The following is a 12,328-nucleotide window of genomic DNA, read 5'->3' as shown; positions in this document are numbered from 1 at the left end:
TAATCACCCCCAGACACCTCTTGTCGGACAGTGAATTCTTACGCGCGGCAACCTAATCTAAACAAAAGAGAGTAAATAAGCGGATAAAAAGCAATCGACGCGTTAACGTTTCCAATTGATCGAAATGCTAATTATCGAACGGCTTTCTACGTGCGAGAGAAAAGCGTGATACACGAATGAATGTACTTACAAACGGCAAACGTGCCTCGCATAAATATATCATCGTCCAGAGAAGTTAACGAAGAAAATTAAACAGGGAATGTGTGCGCTTCATATCCGCGGGCTGCAAGTTAGTATTTTACGGTAGTTTCTGGAAACACTTAAAAATCGGCCAATGTCTTTTCTACACTTTGTTGCCGGCGCACGCGAGGACCGAGTTATGATCCCGGCGCCGTAAAGAGGAGAGAAGAATTTCGGTGCGTTCGCAGCGCGACGAGGAAGAGGCGAGAGCGGCCGTAAAAACTTTGGAGCGTTTCCATTATTCCGAGAGAGGAAGTAAAACGCGCCGAGAAAGACCGACCCGGGGGGGTTTTAAAGGGTTTTCAGCGTTGGCGAGCTTGTTACATAAATCGCGAAAGGTTGATACGAAAATGAGAATATACTTTTATAACGTTCTCCCTGTCCCGCGCATGTCCTCCTAAATTCTGCGAGACATGATTAAACACGCGCGTTTCAATATATGGGCGTTTACATCCTCGCACGTCAATTAACGTGAAATAATAGAAAGGAGAGGTGTAATTAAGCAAGTTTTCAAACGGAGTTGGTCCCGAAAGAGATATTCTAAACCAAGGGGGTAACCACTTGATGTAATCGTGGGACAATGTTTCCGAAATCACTGTGAAATCCTTACGAAATCCTCGTGTAATCGTTTTGTCTTCATTTTCAAGTTTCATCACTTGTTAAATAATCAACATTAAACTTGAACGTTTTCTCAGCTCGCTTTCATTTTCAAAAAAAAACTTACTTCTTTTAGTGAATATCCAAATATATATCATAGTTCCCGCCATAAACATAGTAAATAGACTGAGCGTCCCATTGACTAAGCTGAAGCTTGTGAAGAGAGAGAGACAGAGAAGATTTAAGAAGACTTTCTTTCTCTGTCTCGCCATCGTGACAAGGGAGAATCACGCCTGTGTGGAACTGCGCAGGCACGATTCTTTTCTTTTACGATTGTGTAAGACAAAGAAAGAAAGTCTTCTTAAATCCCCCCCCCCTCTCTCTCTCTTTACAAGCTTTAGCGTATTGAATGGAACGCTCAGTCTATATTTACTATGTCTATGGTTCACACCTATAAGCGCGTATTCTTTTCATAATAAGACTGAAGTAGTTGCAGTTAGAACAACAGCGAGCTGAAACGTTGATACACCTTTGCGCGCAAATTTGGAACAATAAACGGTACGTAGAAATACAAAATTACTTTTCATTAAGACCACGGTTAGACTAGTGGGAAAAGTGGGAGAGCGAGGAAACACGTTTTCTACCTAACCGAATACTACAATCTTAACTGAAATTACTTGGGCAAGCAAATACTTCTTAGTAAAATAAGAAAAATATATTTTGAGGAAATCTAACGGCTCTTTGAGGTTCAACAACGTCACACATGTTTAAATGTGCGTATAAGAGAACATTATTTGCAATTGGATGAGATTATTTGTAATCAGATGAAATCGAATGAAATGGTGTAATCGGTGGGACAACATTTTAGATAGTGGTTACCCCCTTGTTCTAAACGCATCGTGCGTTCGAGCCATCTCTCAACCGTCTCGTGTACCCCTTAATTAATCTTAACAAATTTTGCGCAACTACTTTGCAAAAGTACCGTCCTTACGTCCTGCCCTTGCTTTTTTTCCCACAACGACTGCCAATTTGTTGCTGCGAATGGTTCCGTCTAGCCCGACTTTCCTCTCTTTCAAAGCTCAGCGAAGCCTCCGGCGAACATTTTCAATTTTCACTCCTCGTACCAATTCGGACGAGCCATTCGGCGAACAATTAGTCGCCGAACGATTTGATTAGCGATTGTCATCGACAAATTTTTTTCCGTCCCCCTCCCCCCCCCTCCCCGCCCCGATACGCGGAAAAAGCTCACGACCGACCGACGGGCAGATCATTTTCATGCGGCAATCCCAATTTTTTATTCGGCCAATTACAACGTAATTCTTCAATCGCCACGCGAATGCAGAGTCCCTCCAAACAATATTCGGAGGCCACGTCGTATTCGAGTAATTTTTTCAGTTAATTCTTTCTCTTCCCGAATATTCCTCCTTCAATATTTTTCCGTTACAACAAGCATTCACAAAACCAATCTTGCAACCAATAAATCGTTCGTTCTATTGACCATTAAAAAATTCATCACTGCACGTGTGTTTCGCCCCGAATTCATGAGCAATTCTCACCAGCTCGAGTAAGATTCGATATGTATCTCGAGAAAATCGACTGCCATTTAATCCCTGTTTCTCTCAAAGGCGTGAATAAACGTTGAGCGCGTTTAATCTGCGCTGGTATCAACGGAGTCGTACAAAGATTACAGTTTCGCGTAGCGTGTAATGATCGTAAACCGCAAACGCATAATTTTACGAGCCGAAAACGGCGGTGTACCCGCCCGCCTTTCACGTGGGCGAGGCAATAAAGCAATAAACGGCGAGATTTTTGATATAAAATCCAGTGCGGGCGATCTCTCTATGAGAGGGCGGAGGCGCGGAGAAATCCGCGGAATCTAGAGCACGAAACGACACGGCGAACCGGCACGAAAGGGCGCGGGAAGGCAACGCGAGGGAACGGGTCGGCTGGAGGTGGATAGGGCCGAGAGAGGAGAGCGAGAGAAAGGAAAGAGAAGAAAGGGACGGCGAAACAAAGCGGCGTCCCTTTGTCCCGCTCTCGGTGTAGCTCGCATCGCTCTCGTGCTCGCGCGCGCTCAGCCAGGCGCATTTTGCAAAGAGCGCGTCGCGAGACTCTTGTTGTCCCCGCGATATTACTTCCTACATTTGCGCAAATTATATCGCCGCGGCAGAGACGCTGTCGCTGTCGTTGCCGCCGCTGCTGCTGCTACTGCTGCTGCTGCCTGCCTGCGAGCGCTCGTTCGCCGCACTTTTGTTCCCGCTTAACTTCTAATGCACGTCCGCGACACGAGAGATAACTATTAATCAAAGACGTGAGTACGGGAGAACCGAGAGAGGGCGAGGACGTTCACCTAGTTATGCCGTTGCTATTAACTATCGTCCGCCATCGCGAATCTTTTTTTGTTTTTCAGTCTCGACGGAAACAACGGTGACTAAGAGAGAGGCTCCGAATGCGAGTAAAACAGCTGATCGTGAGATGAATCGGTTAGAGCGGAAAGAGGCGATAAAGTCATATTTGAGGAAAAACAAGCAACCGTTTTGGAAGCATAATATGAATGTTTCAACAGGTTTTACGCTACTTTGACCCGAAAAGCGGAGTAAAGTCTTTCATTAAAAATTTGTTTTCAACATTGTGGTTTTACGCTAGAGCAAGCATCCATTGTTAACTCCAAAACGTCACGCGTCGCCTTTCTGTGTGCTCAAATGTAAAATGCGCTGCGAATTCTCTTTAATTCAAGAGCGTGCGCGAGAAGGGCTGCAGTTTGATCGGACTGTAAACGTCGGGAGATCATTCTTTGCGCGAGGAGGCGACTTTCTGCAACATTGCGATTTCTTCTCGCACCCACAGAAAAAATTTCCTGATCCAATGCTATTACACTTCAATGTATCAGCAAATAGGATCGATATAGCGCCAATCGTATTTATCATAGGAAAGGAATATTTTAATCTTAAATGAAAAATTCTAAAATCTAGAATAAAATAACAGTATGTATAGTCTTTTGTCCAATTCGTGCGTTGTAAGATGGAGGGAAAATTTATTCTAAACGCAAGACTATATAAAGTTACTCTCGTCTCAATATAGCAAGTCAAACTTTTTTAATTCGATCGAGGAAAATAAGAGTTATTGATTTTATTTTGATGCTGTCTTATTTTTCTACTAAATAGGATTGTGAGAAGTACAAATGAGTCAAGAATATTTGTCTCGGTAACAGAAATCCTTTCTGAGGATGCGTACGAAATTGGACAACGAGAGAGTAGCGCGATCAGGCGTGCACGTGAAAGAATCACTTTTGTATTATCATAATTCGTCACACAATTGTTATCCCGAAACGTATAGATGAATAAATACTGCCGAGTGAGTAATTCCGCGCCTTTTCTCTAGCCACCGCGATAGGAAATTGCGGAAGCTGCTGCCCGATCTTATCTCCGACACTCTCCGATCTTTCTTGCCCGGCGCGTTCCCCGACTTTCTCGCGTTCCACGCTTTTCTAGACATCGGCGTCTTAAAACAACGGGCGACTCTCGCGAATAACTATTTCGCCTTTTATTATCCTCCTCGCGGAGGATCGAGTTACGGAATTACGAGCGTGACGCTCGCCAGCGTGCATTCGTTTATTTGGTTGGCAAGCAAGGAGAATGGCTCGTTCTCGTCCTAACATCCAGCCTTTCCGTTATACCGACGATCAGCCCGTCACGCGAAATACGTGACAGACTTGAAAATACGAAAACAAGTGGTAACCGTGCCGAACCGAAAAAATATACGGCGCAAATATTACCTATTGCTCTATTAAGCCCTTCAGTCGTCGCGCTATTTTTCGTAACGCGCGACGTTCATTTTGTGAGAAAGCCAAATGTGAAAAATCAATTTGTATCCTTTACCCCGGGAACTCGAGTTTCTTCGTTTAACCCGTGGGTTTTCGGGTTCGCGAGAAATGACTTCATTTCGGAAATTATTTTTATAAAAGCGCCGCGCGACGACCAAAGGGTTGAGGCGTTTCGTCGCATTTCCATCTCTTCCGGGGCAACTTTTCGCGATATACAAACATTCTTCCCACCGAAATGACATTGACCCTAAGGGCCAATTTCACAAACGTTGGTTAACGCGAGTTCAGTCAAGTCCCTATCTTTTTTTTATCTTATTATCTAAGAAGAGACGGAGAATCAATAAATCTTCGGTTAGTTGTTAACCGACGTTTGTTCAACTGGCCCTAAGGATCTTTGTGTCCGGACTATCTGCGGGCCGCGTCTTACCAATCGGAGAGAAGCACGTAAGTAACCGCTCAATGAGAGCCACGTGTGAAAAGGCGATCGCGTGCCGCGACGATTACGCTCGATTATGCGTCCGCTATTAACGGCGACTACGTTGCTCTGCTTTCTTCGCAACGTTGTTACGCTCGAAATCCCGTATCGCTGTTTAGCGGGGATTAATTTCCACTCGTCCCTGCTAAAGGATCGCTAATGATACTCCGGCAGAAAGACGTTCTACGAGCCGCGCCGACGACGGAAGCGGGAAATATATTATACTTGTCGTAACGCAAGACCGCTTGGATTTCTTTAGCGCAGCACGCAACGTCACCGACAGTTTTCCCGTTAAATAACGACGTTCGTACCTTCTCTTCGATCAATTACTCTTAATAGTTTCATAATAAATCGCGATAATTGCCGGTTGTCTCGCGTGGCAGGTCGTCCCGACGATACCCGTCAGCAAATCGTCGAAACAAAATTATATCCAAGCCTTTGCAATTCTCCTCCAATTACGTCGTTTCGTTAAGTTGGATCTACAGGATCCTCTTTGCGATTAGAAACACTCTATTTTGCATAAGCAAATCAACAGGCTTAAAAAATCGGTCGATAATGCACGATTGTACGAAGTACAATTTATCAACTTGCGCGAATCTTTTAAACGTGTTTTACTGGCTACAACGTACAATGTTTCTAGACGTCAAAGAACATATTGCAGATTAGGCCTCAATCGTCGCGCTAATCGCGAGCCGTTTTCAGGCGGTGACATTATTAAAAGAAAAAAAAAATGTCTCCGTCTTGAGAACGCGGAAAAAATTGCCGAGAGTCGCGGCGGCGCTTAACTTTTCTGATTCTCCTTCGAGCAATTACGTCGTCATATTATATTAGTCACCGCGGTAATTATCCGGCCGTTTCGCGCGGTATTAAGAGGAGTATTACGGCACTGTTATCGCCGTCGCTTCGTATGTCCGTCGTGCGCGTCGAGTATACTCGTCGAAGAAACGATCGAGCCACTTTGTGCCCCTTGAGCGAAGCGGCGCCACATCAGCGTCAATAAGCAAACGAGTGATGCCCACATATCGCCCATTGGCCGGTTCTATGAACGGCAATTGTTGTACGTTGACTTGCGGGCTCTATAAATAATCCTCGTAATTTCTAATGGTCGCCTCTGTCTCTTTCCCCCCCTCCTCTGTCTCTCTCTCTCTCTTTCTCTTTCTCTCTCTCTCTCTCTACGTTCGTGTGTCAGCAAATTCGCCGGTGGTCTCGTTTCATCGTAAGGGACTTTGAGCTTGTGCGGCGCGTGAAATTATGACGGTAAAAAGAGTGGCACGAGCGGAGGTTGACGGCGTAGGGACGCGCGCGGGGAACAATCAAACATTCTTCGAATTAGCAACGCGAAGTGCGAGAGCGGTCGACTTGACTCCCACGTGCTCTTTCGCTTCCCTTGCGCGGAGCGGTAATTACACTATATTACCCTTTGACGTTCGTTATAATGGATAACGCTAAGCAAAAATGTTGAGAATACCGGCGTAAAAGGCGAAGAAATACGGTAGCGCTGTGGGAAAGTTGCCGAACACTGAGTAGAAAATGTTCCGTGAATTTACTAACTTTGCTGGCCGCGCGTCAAACTGAAATTTCGCCCAATTAGAACTCGCTTTAAATTAAGCGGCAATAAGATTTCGGCGCCCATCCGCGCTGCCGTTTCTTTCATCGATATATTTAACCCTTTCGTGACTGAATTACTTTCCGGTGTTGAATTCTTCTCGATGTAATGTGTTTCCCCAGTAATAAAATGCGTTTCAAATCATTGAGTCTTTTTTTATGTACTTTTATTTCTCTCTTCTAGACTTTTAAGCACAGTGACTTCACGCCAGCGAACCTTCCTTTAGTTTTAAGCCGGCTTTTCATTTGTCGTACGACAAAATTTAAGCGTGTCGATTAGTTTCAATTTTGAACAGTTAGGCTGGAGTTTTATTCGTCGTACGACAAAATTTAGACCTGTCGATTGGTTTCAATTTTGAACAGTTAGGCTGGTGTTTCATTCGTCGTACGACAAAATTTAAGCGAGTCAATTGGCCGCTGGATAGAAAATTTCTTCAGTTTTAAACAGTTAAGTCGGATTTTCATTTGTCGTACGACAAAATTTAAGCGTGTCGATTAGCTTCGATTTTAAACAGTTAGGCTAGACTTTCAGTTGTCGATTAATTTCAATTTTAAACAGTTAGGCTGGAGAATTTTCTATCCTGCTTGAAAAATTTGTCGTCCGTTCCAAATGAAATAGCCTTATACGTGTCCCGGCCAGACGACTGCGCGTATTATGATTGAGACATTAGCGTCCCGAGGAGCCGAAGAGACCAAAAATGTGAGATTTATATTTCGCGGTGGTCACGGAAGGGTTAAATTTGTGCGCACAATTTTCGGCACCTGACGTCACGCTGACTATTTTTCCCTGGTTCTTTTTTTAAGCAAAATAAAGATGCAAGTACTTACGGGAGCGGCGGGATGTCTCGCCGGCGCGGGGTACATCTTAGACTTGGGCAGTTGCTTCTTAGAAATCGCTGCAGCGTCCGCGACACACTATGTACACGATCATTTCACCATTTCGTGGGCTCGAGCGCATCCTCGTGATTCGGAAGAGGCTCCATTCGACGACAGTCTCCCCAGGTTGATCCTCCTCCCGTGCACTGTTCACAGCACAACGCGATCCATCGCGGTTTACCTTATCGCGTGAACCGCGGGCACTTCTCTCATTTATTAATGGAACGCGGAAATGGAAACTGCGACTCCCGTTTAAGTTCGACGTTACGTTTCACGACACTTTCCTTCGTAATTTCTCGCGCGCCGTTGGAGCTTCGCACGTCGTGGAGCGCCTCCGTTGCCCCTGTTGAGGAAAAATTGATTTTTATTTCTCCGCTCGTACACGACATAGCAGGTATAATTTAACAGTTTCCTTATCTCGCGTTTCCCGCGCGAGAGACGTTCGCCCGGGCGGAAAGACACCTCGCTCATCGGCGCTATTTAAATTCCCCCTCAGCCGAGAAACGGCGGTAAAAGTTTTCTCTATTAACCGCCGCGGCGGTTTCCCGCAGGAACCATGCGTTTTCATTTCGCCGGCGTGGCGAAACGCGCGCGTGTGAGCGCGGCTTTACGATGCCGAGCGATCAATTTATCGCTTCGATTTGCTAGGCGCGTAAACTGCGCCGCCCGTCGCCGCTCCAGGAGCATTTATCCTAATCTCCGAGGCGTGTTTCGAACCGGGGACAAAGAGCGAGGGGGGGGAGAAAAAAAGAACGAGCGGAGATGCGGCGCGGCGCGAGAAGAACGGAGAGCGAAAAGAAAGCGCGCGTGTATGTATATCGGGCGCAAAGCCGCCGGCTGAGCGCAACGTCACGTTCCAGGATCTACGACGCATTGATTACGATGCAATTTTCAATGGACCACGGCGGTGGCCGCGCGCGCGGTGCATTTACGCGCGACCATTATCGCAAACATCGGCGCGACGCGACGTGTCGTGGCGCAAATTCCGCTGCGAAACGTCCGCGCGAAACGAGGTGAGGCGGCCGCGCGCGCCTCCCGCGAGTCGACGAACCGGAGGGCGACGATGGAAATTCAAAACTACTCGTTTTCAAGACACATTGATGCAAACCGTTTGTCGAGGGATTAATCTCGATGGTAGCGGCAAACGGCGGCTCATTCGAAGGCTAAATTTCTAAACTTCGTTTTCGCGGGTGCGCGACGCGCGACAGTCGATCACTCGAACGCAGCGATTTTCGAAATCAGTGAGCTGTACTATTCAATCAGGAGCACCGACTTCTTTTTCCTTAATAATATACGCCGAGAATTTTTTTAAATTTATCTAAAAATTATTTAATCGTGGGACAACATGGCATTTTGAAGAATTTTAAGTTTAAACAAATTTAAAATTTTAATCGACCTCAACTGGCCACATTTATTGAATACGCTTTCACAACGTTTCGACCTTTGGTTTAGGTCCTTTTCAAGTGAGATCTAGGAGTAAATGTTTTACATACAATTAACGTGAGAAGTGTAAACGAATTGTACAGTATCGCAGAAATATTGTCGGTCTACTTTGTTACGGAGTTTGTCAAGTGAAATTCGAGCCACAATTTGGCGAGCGGTGTTTAGAAATAAGAGCCACTTCACTAACGTCCGGAGTCGATGATCGAAAGACAAAGACTAATTCGTTATTGTCATATTCAGAAGTCGGTTAACAAATATACACATATAAGAAAAACACACCAAGACAGTCGGTTTTTAGACCAAGCTAATAATTTTGTCATATATCGGATTAAGATTGTCCGTGTCCGTTTTTAAATTGATAGTGGTTTTGGGGTTTTTTTATGAGAAATATGAAATGGCTCTTATTTTTGAACACCGCTCGCCAAATTGTGGCTGTAGTTTTACTTGACAAACTTCATAACAAGGTAGACCGACAATCTTTCTGTGATACTGAACAGTTCGTTTATATTTCTCACATTAATGTATGTAAAATATTTACCCTTACTTGTTAGATCTCACTTGAAAAGGACCTAAACCAAAGGTCGAAACGTTGTGGAAGCGTATTCAATAAATGTGGCCAGCTGAGATCGATTGAAGTTTTAAATTTGTTTATATCAATACTGGCAATCTGATGAACTATACCATTTACGAGTTTACTATAGTAAAATGTATAACATTAAAAAATTCATAACATTCTTCAAAATGCTATGTTGTCCCACGATTGCATCATTTTCAAGGTAAATTTTAAGAGAAATTTTGAAGAATTTTATGAGTTTACTATAATAAAATGTATAACACATTAAAAAGACTCTCATAAAATCCTTCAAAATGTCATATTGTCCCACGACTGCATGATTTTCAGGGTAAATTTTAAGAGAAATTTTGAAGAATTTCATGAGTTTACCATAGCAAAATGTGTAATAACATTTAAACAACTCTCATAAAATTCTTCAAAATGCCATATTGTCCCACGATTACATGATTTTCAGAGTCAATTTTAAGCGAAAATTCTCTTCGTGTAGAATATATTTTTAGGTGTGCCGCTGAATTTTAGTAATTAGTTTATTCATAGTCAGACCTTATATTCAGAACCTTAAGTTTATCTTGAGACGTTATATAAAACATTTAATTGGCTACGAAGTATCTAAAGATGATCTCGAGACGATCCTAAATCTGACTATGAATATCGGCCCATGTGTGCCGCTAGAGATGAGAAAGGTTGAAAATCGCTGCTCCATCGTCGACTCGCGGCTCGATCAATTCCTTCCGCGAATTGACGGCGCGCTCTCCGACTACGTCCGTTCGCGTCCGCTCGCGTCCGTCGTGCGGGGACATTTAAATAAGTCAGCGCAAATCGATCAGTGTACGTGTGTGCATTCCGCAGGCGTTTCGTCGCGGAACAGGCGAGGCGAAGGGGCGATAGGAAGCGCTTAAAAGCGGGCAAACACCCAGGACGGACCGGCGACGCGGCGACGCCGCGGTCTCTGGGTTAGTTTAGGCCGTAGCTTAATTTCCAAGTAGAGAATTGGCCATTCAACAACGGGGCGGGGGAGGGGAGCGGATAATTCGCCGCGCGCTCGTCCCCCTTCCGCGCGCGCGCGCGTCGCGCAACTCGTTCCCGCAGATTGGCCGTGCGCGATTTCAGCGCTGTTTATTTTAGCCGCATCGCGCCCTGCGGCGCGATGCGCGGATTACGGGAAACATTTTTGCGATTTGTTACGCCTCGCCAAAGAGGAGGGTGGCCCCGACCGACGTCCGGACGGCCGAAAACCAAACGTGCGCCGCGCGCGTGGCCGGGGCGGACAACGTTGCCTATTATTTTCACGCTTTTACCGTGCCGCACGATCGCATATACATGACGCGTCATTACGGGCTCTTTGTAACGCGGGATGATGTTTCGTGTAACGCGCAAAATGGAGTCATATAACCGCGTTAACAGTCCATTCTCCGCGGGATAATGTATTTCGCGATGCAATACACGTATAGGTGATGCCGTACGCTCTGCGCGCGGATAAATATATTTATGCGCGCGCGTGTATAATGCGCGCGCGAGCGTGAAAAACTCGCGTCCAAGCCCCCCCGAATTTGAGCCATCATTTCCATCAATTTGCAGCAAATGCGTTCGGCGGGACGATAAAAACTTTTCGGCTTGATACGCCCGTCGCGTATCACGTCGCGACGCGTTCCGTCGGCAAACGCCGCCGCCGCCGCCGCCGCCGTCGTCGCCGCGCGAAATTAAATCCGCCCTTTCCGCCCTCCTGCATTTACGCAAACGCTGAGAAAAGTTTCGCCGCGTTCCCATTGTCTCGCGAAGCAATATAGAGATGCGGCGCGAGACGACGACGACGACGACGACGACGATCGGGGGATCTGAACCGCGATAATTTGGGTGAAATGAGTTTAGATCTCGCCGGGATAAACCGAACGCAGCCGAGCCGCGTCGCGACTTGGCGTCAACTCGCGCACCAACGTGCGATTATTTGTCGTTTTAAGCCTTGCGGCCTGTTATACAATAAGTCGTGTGTCGCTGTCGGATGTCGGGGCGTAGCCGGTGGCCCGATGAGAAAATTTATTTTCAAAAAAGGGAACGTCCCGACAGCGGCGTACGACGTTACTGTGTAACAGGCCTGCGTCCGCGAATCCACTTGCAGCTTCGCCGGAAAAACTGCAAGTTGATCGGCTACGTGTTTCCCGGCTCGAGATCTCGGACCGATTTCTAGCAGTGGCTACGTTTAGGCCCGGTGTCAACAGCATTGTTCAACTTTAAGCTTATTGTTAGCTTAATTCGTTCTTTGTCTCTTTCCAACTGTTACTTCAGACATAGTAGAACTAGTAGGTCCACTCTCTGCCGGCCCTTTGATCTTTGCGGTCCCGGTCACGTGGTATTCTGTCATGCACTCAGGCAGGATCCAGCAACGTGTGTGTGAGTGTGTGTGTACACGTACTCGTCAAAGCTACACTACCACACGTACAACTTTTCTCTCATTGGTCTGCCCAGAGCATTGTCGGATGCGCAGAAGGGATCGACGGAGAATGAAACAAATGACGGAGTGGACCTACTAGTTATACCATGCTTTAGAAAGACACAAACGTGAATAAAACTATTAAAGTTAAACCGGGCCTTAGGCCCGGATTCTTCAACGTTGTTTAACTTTAAGCTTGTTAGCTTAACTCGATCTTTGTCTCTTTTCAACCGTTACTTTAGAAAGAGACAAACGTGAGTAAAACTA

The 12,328-nt window shown here is 45.8% G+C and overlaps 1 protein-coding gene across 3 annotated transcripts in view; it reads right to left on the bottom strand.

Moving 5' to 3' along the window:
* The window catches only part of LOC105570382 (protein groucho), a 77,834-nt gene that overhangs the window by 56,935 nt on the left and 8,571 nt on the right, over nt 1–12,328 (bottom strand). For all 3 annotated transcript variants that reach the window (XM_012027525.1, XM_012027527.1, XM_012027526.1), the window contains exon 2: nt 7,569–7,959. In XM_012027525.1, the coding sequence (XP_011882915.1) occupies nt 7,569–7,604 (36 nt within the window). In that variant the 5' untranslated portion in view covers nt 7,605–7,959. The remainder of the gene's footprint in view (nt 1–7,568; nt 7,960–12,328) is intronic.

The sequence above is a fragment of the Vollenhovia emeryi genome, unplaced genomic scaffold, assembly GCF_000949405.1.
Source record: "Vollenhovia emeryi isolate VEMERY1.0 unplaced genomic scaffold, V.emery_V1.0 DF939120.1, whole genome shotgun sequence".
Classification (NCBI taxonomy): Eukaryota; Metazoa; Arthropoda; class Insecta; order Hymenoptera; family Formicidae; genus Vollenhovia; species Vollenhovia emeryi.
The sequence above is the reverse complement of the archived record's forward strand: the minus strand, read 5'-3'. Positions and strand labels throughout refer to the sequence as shown.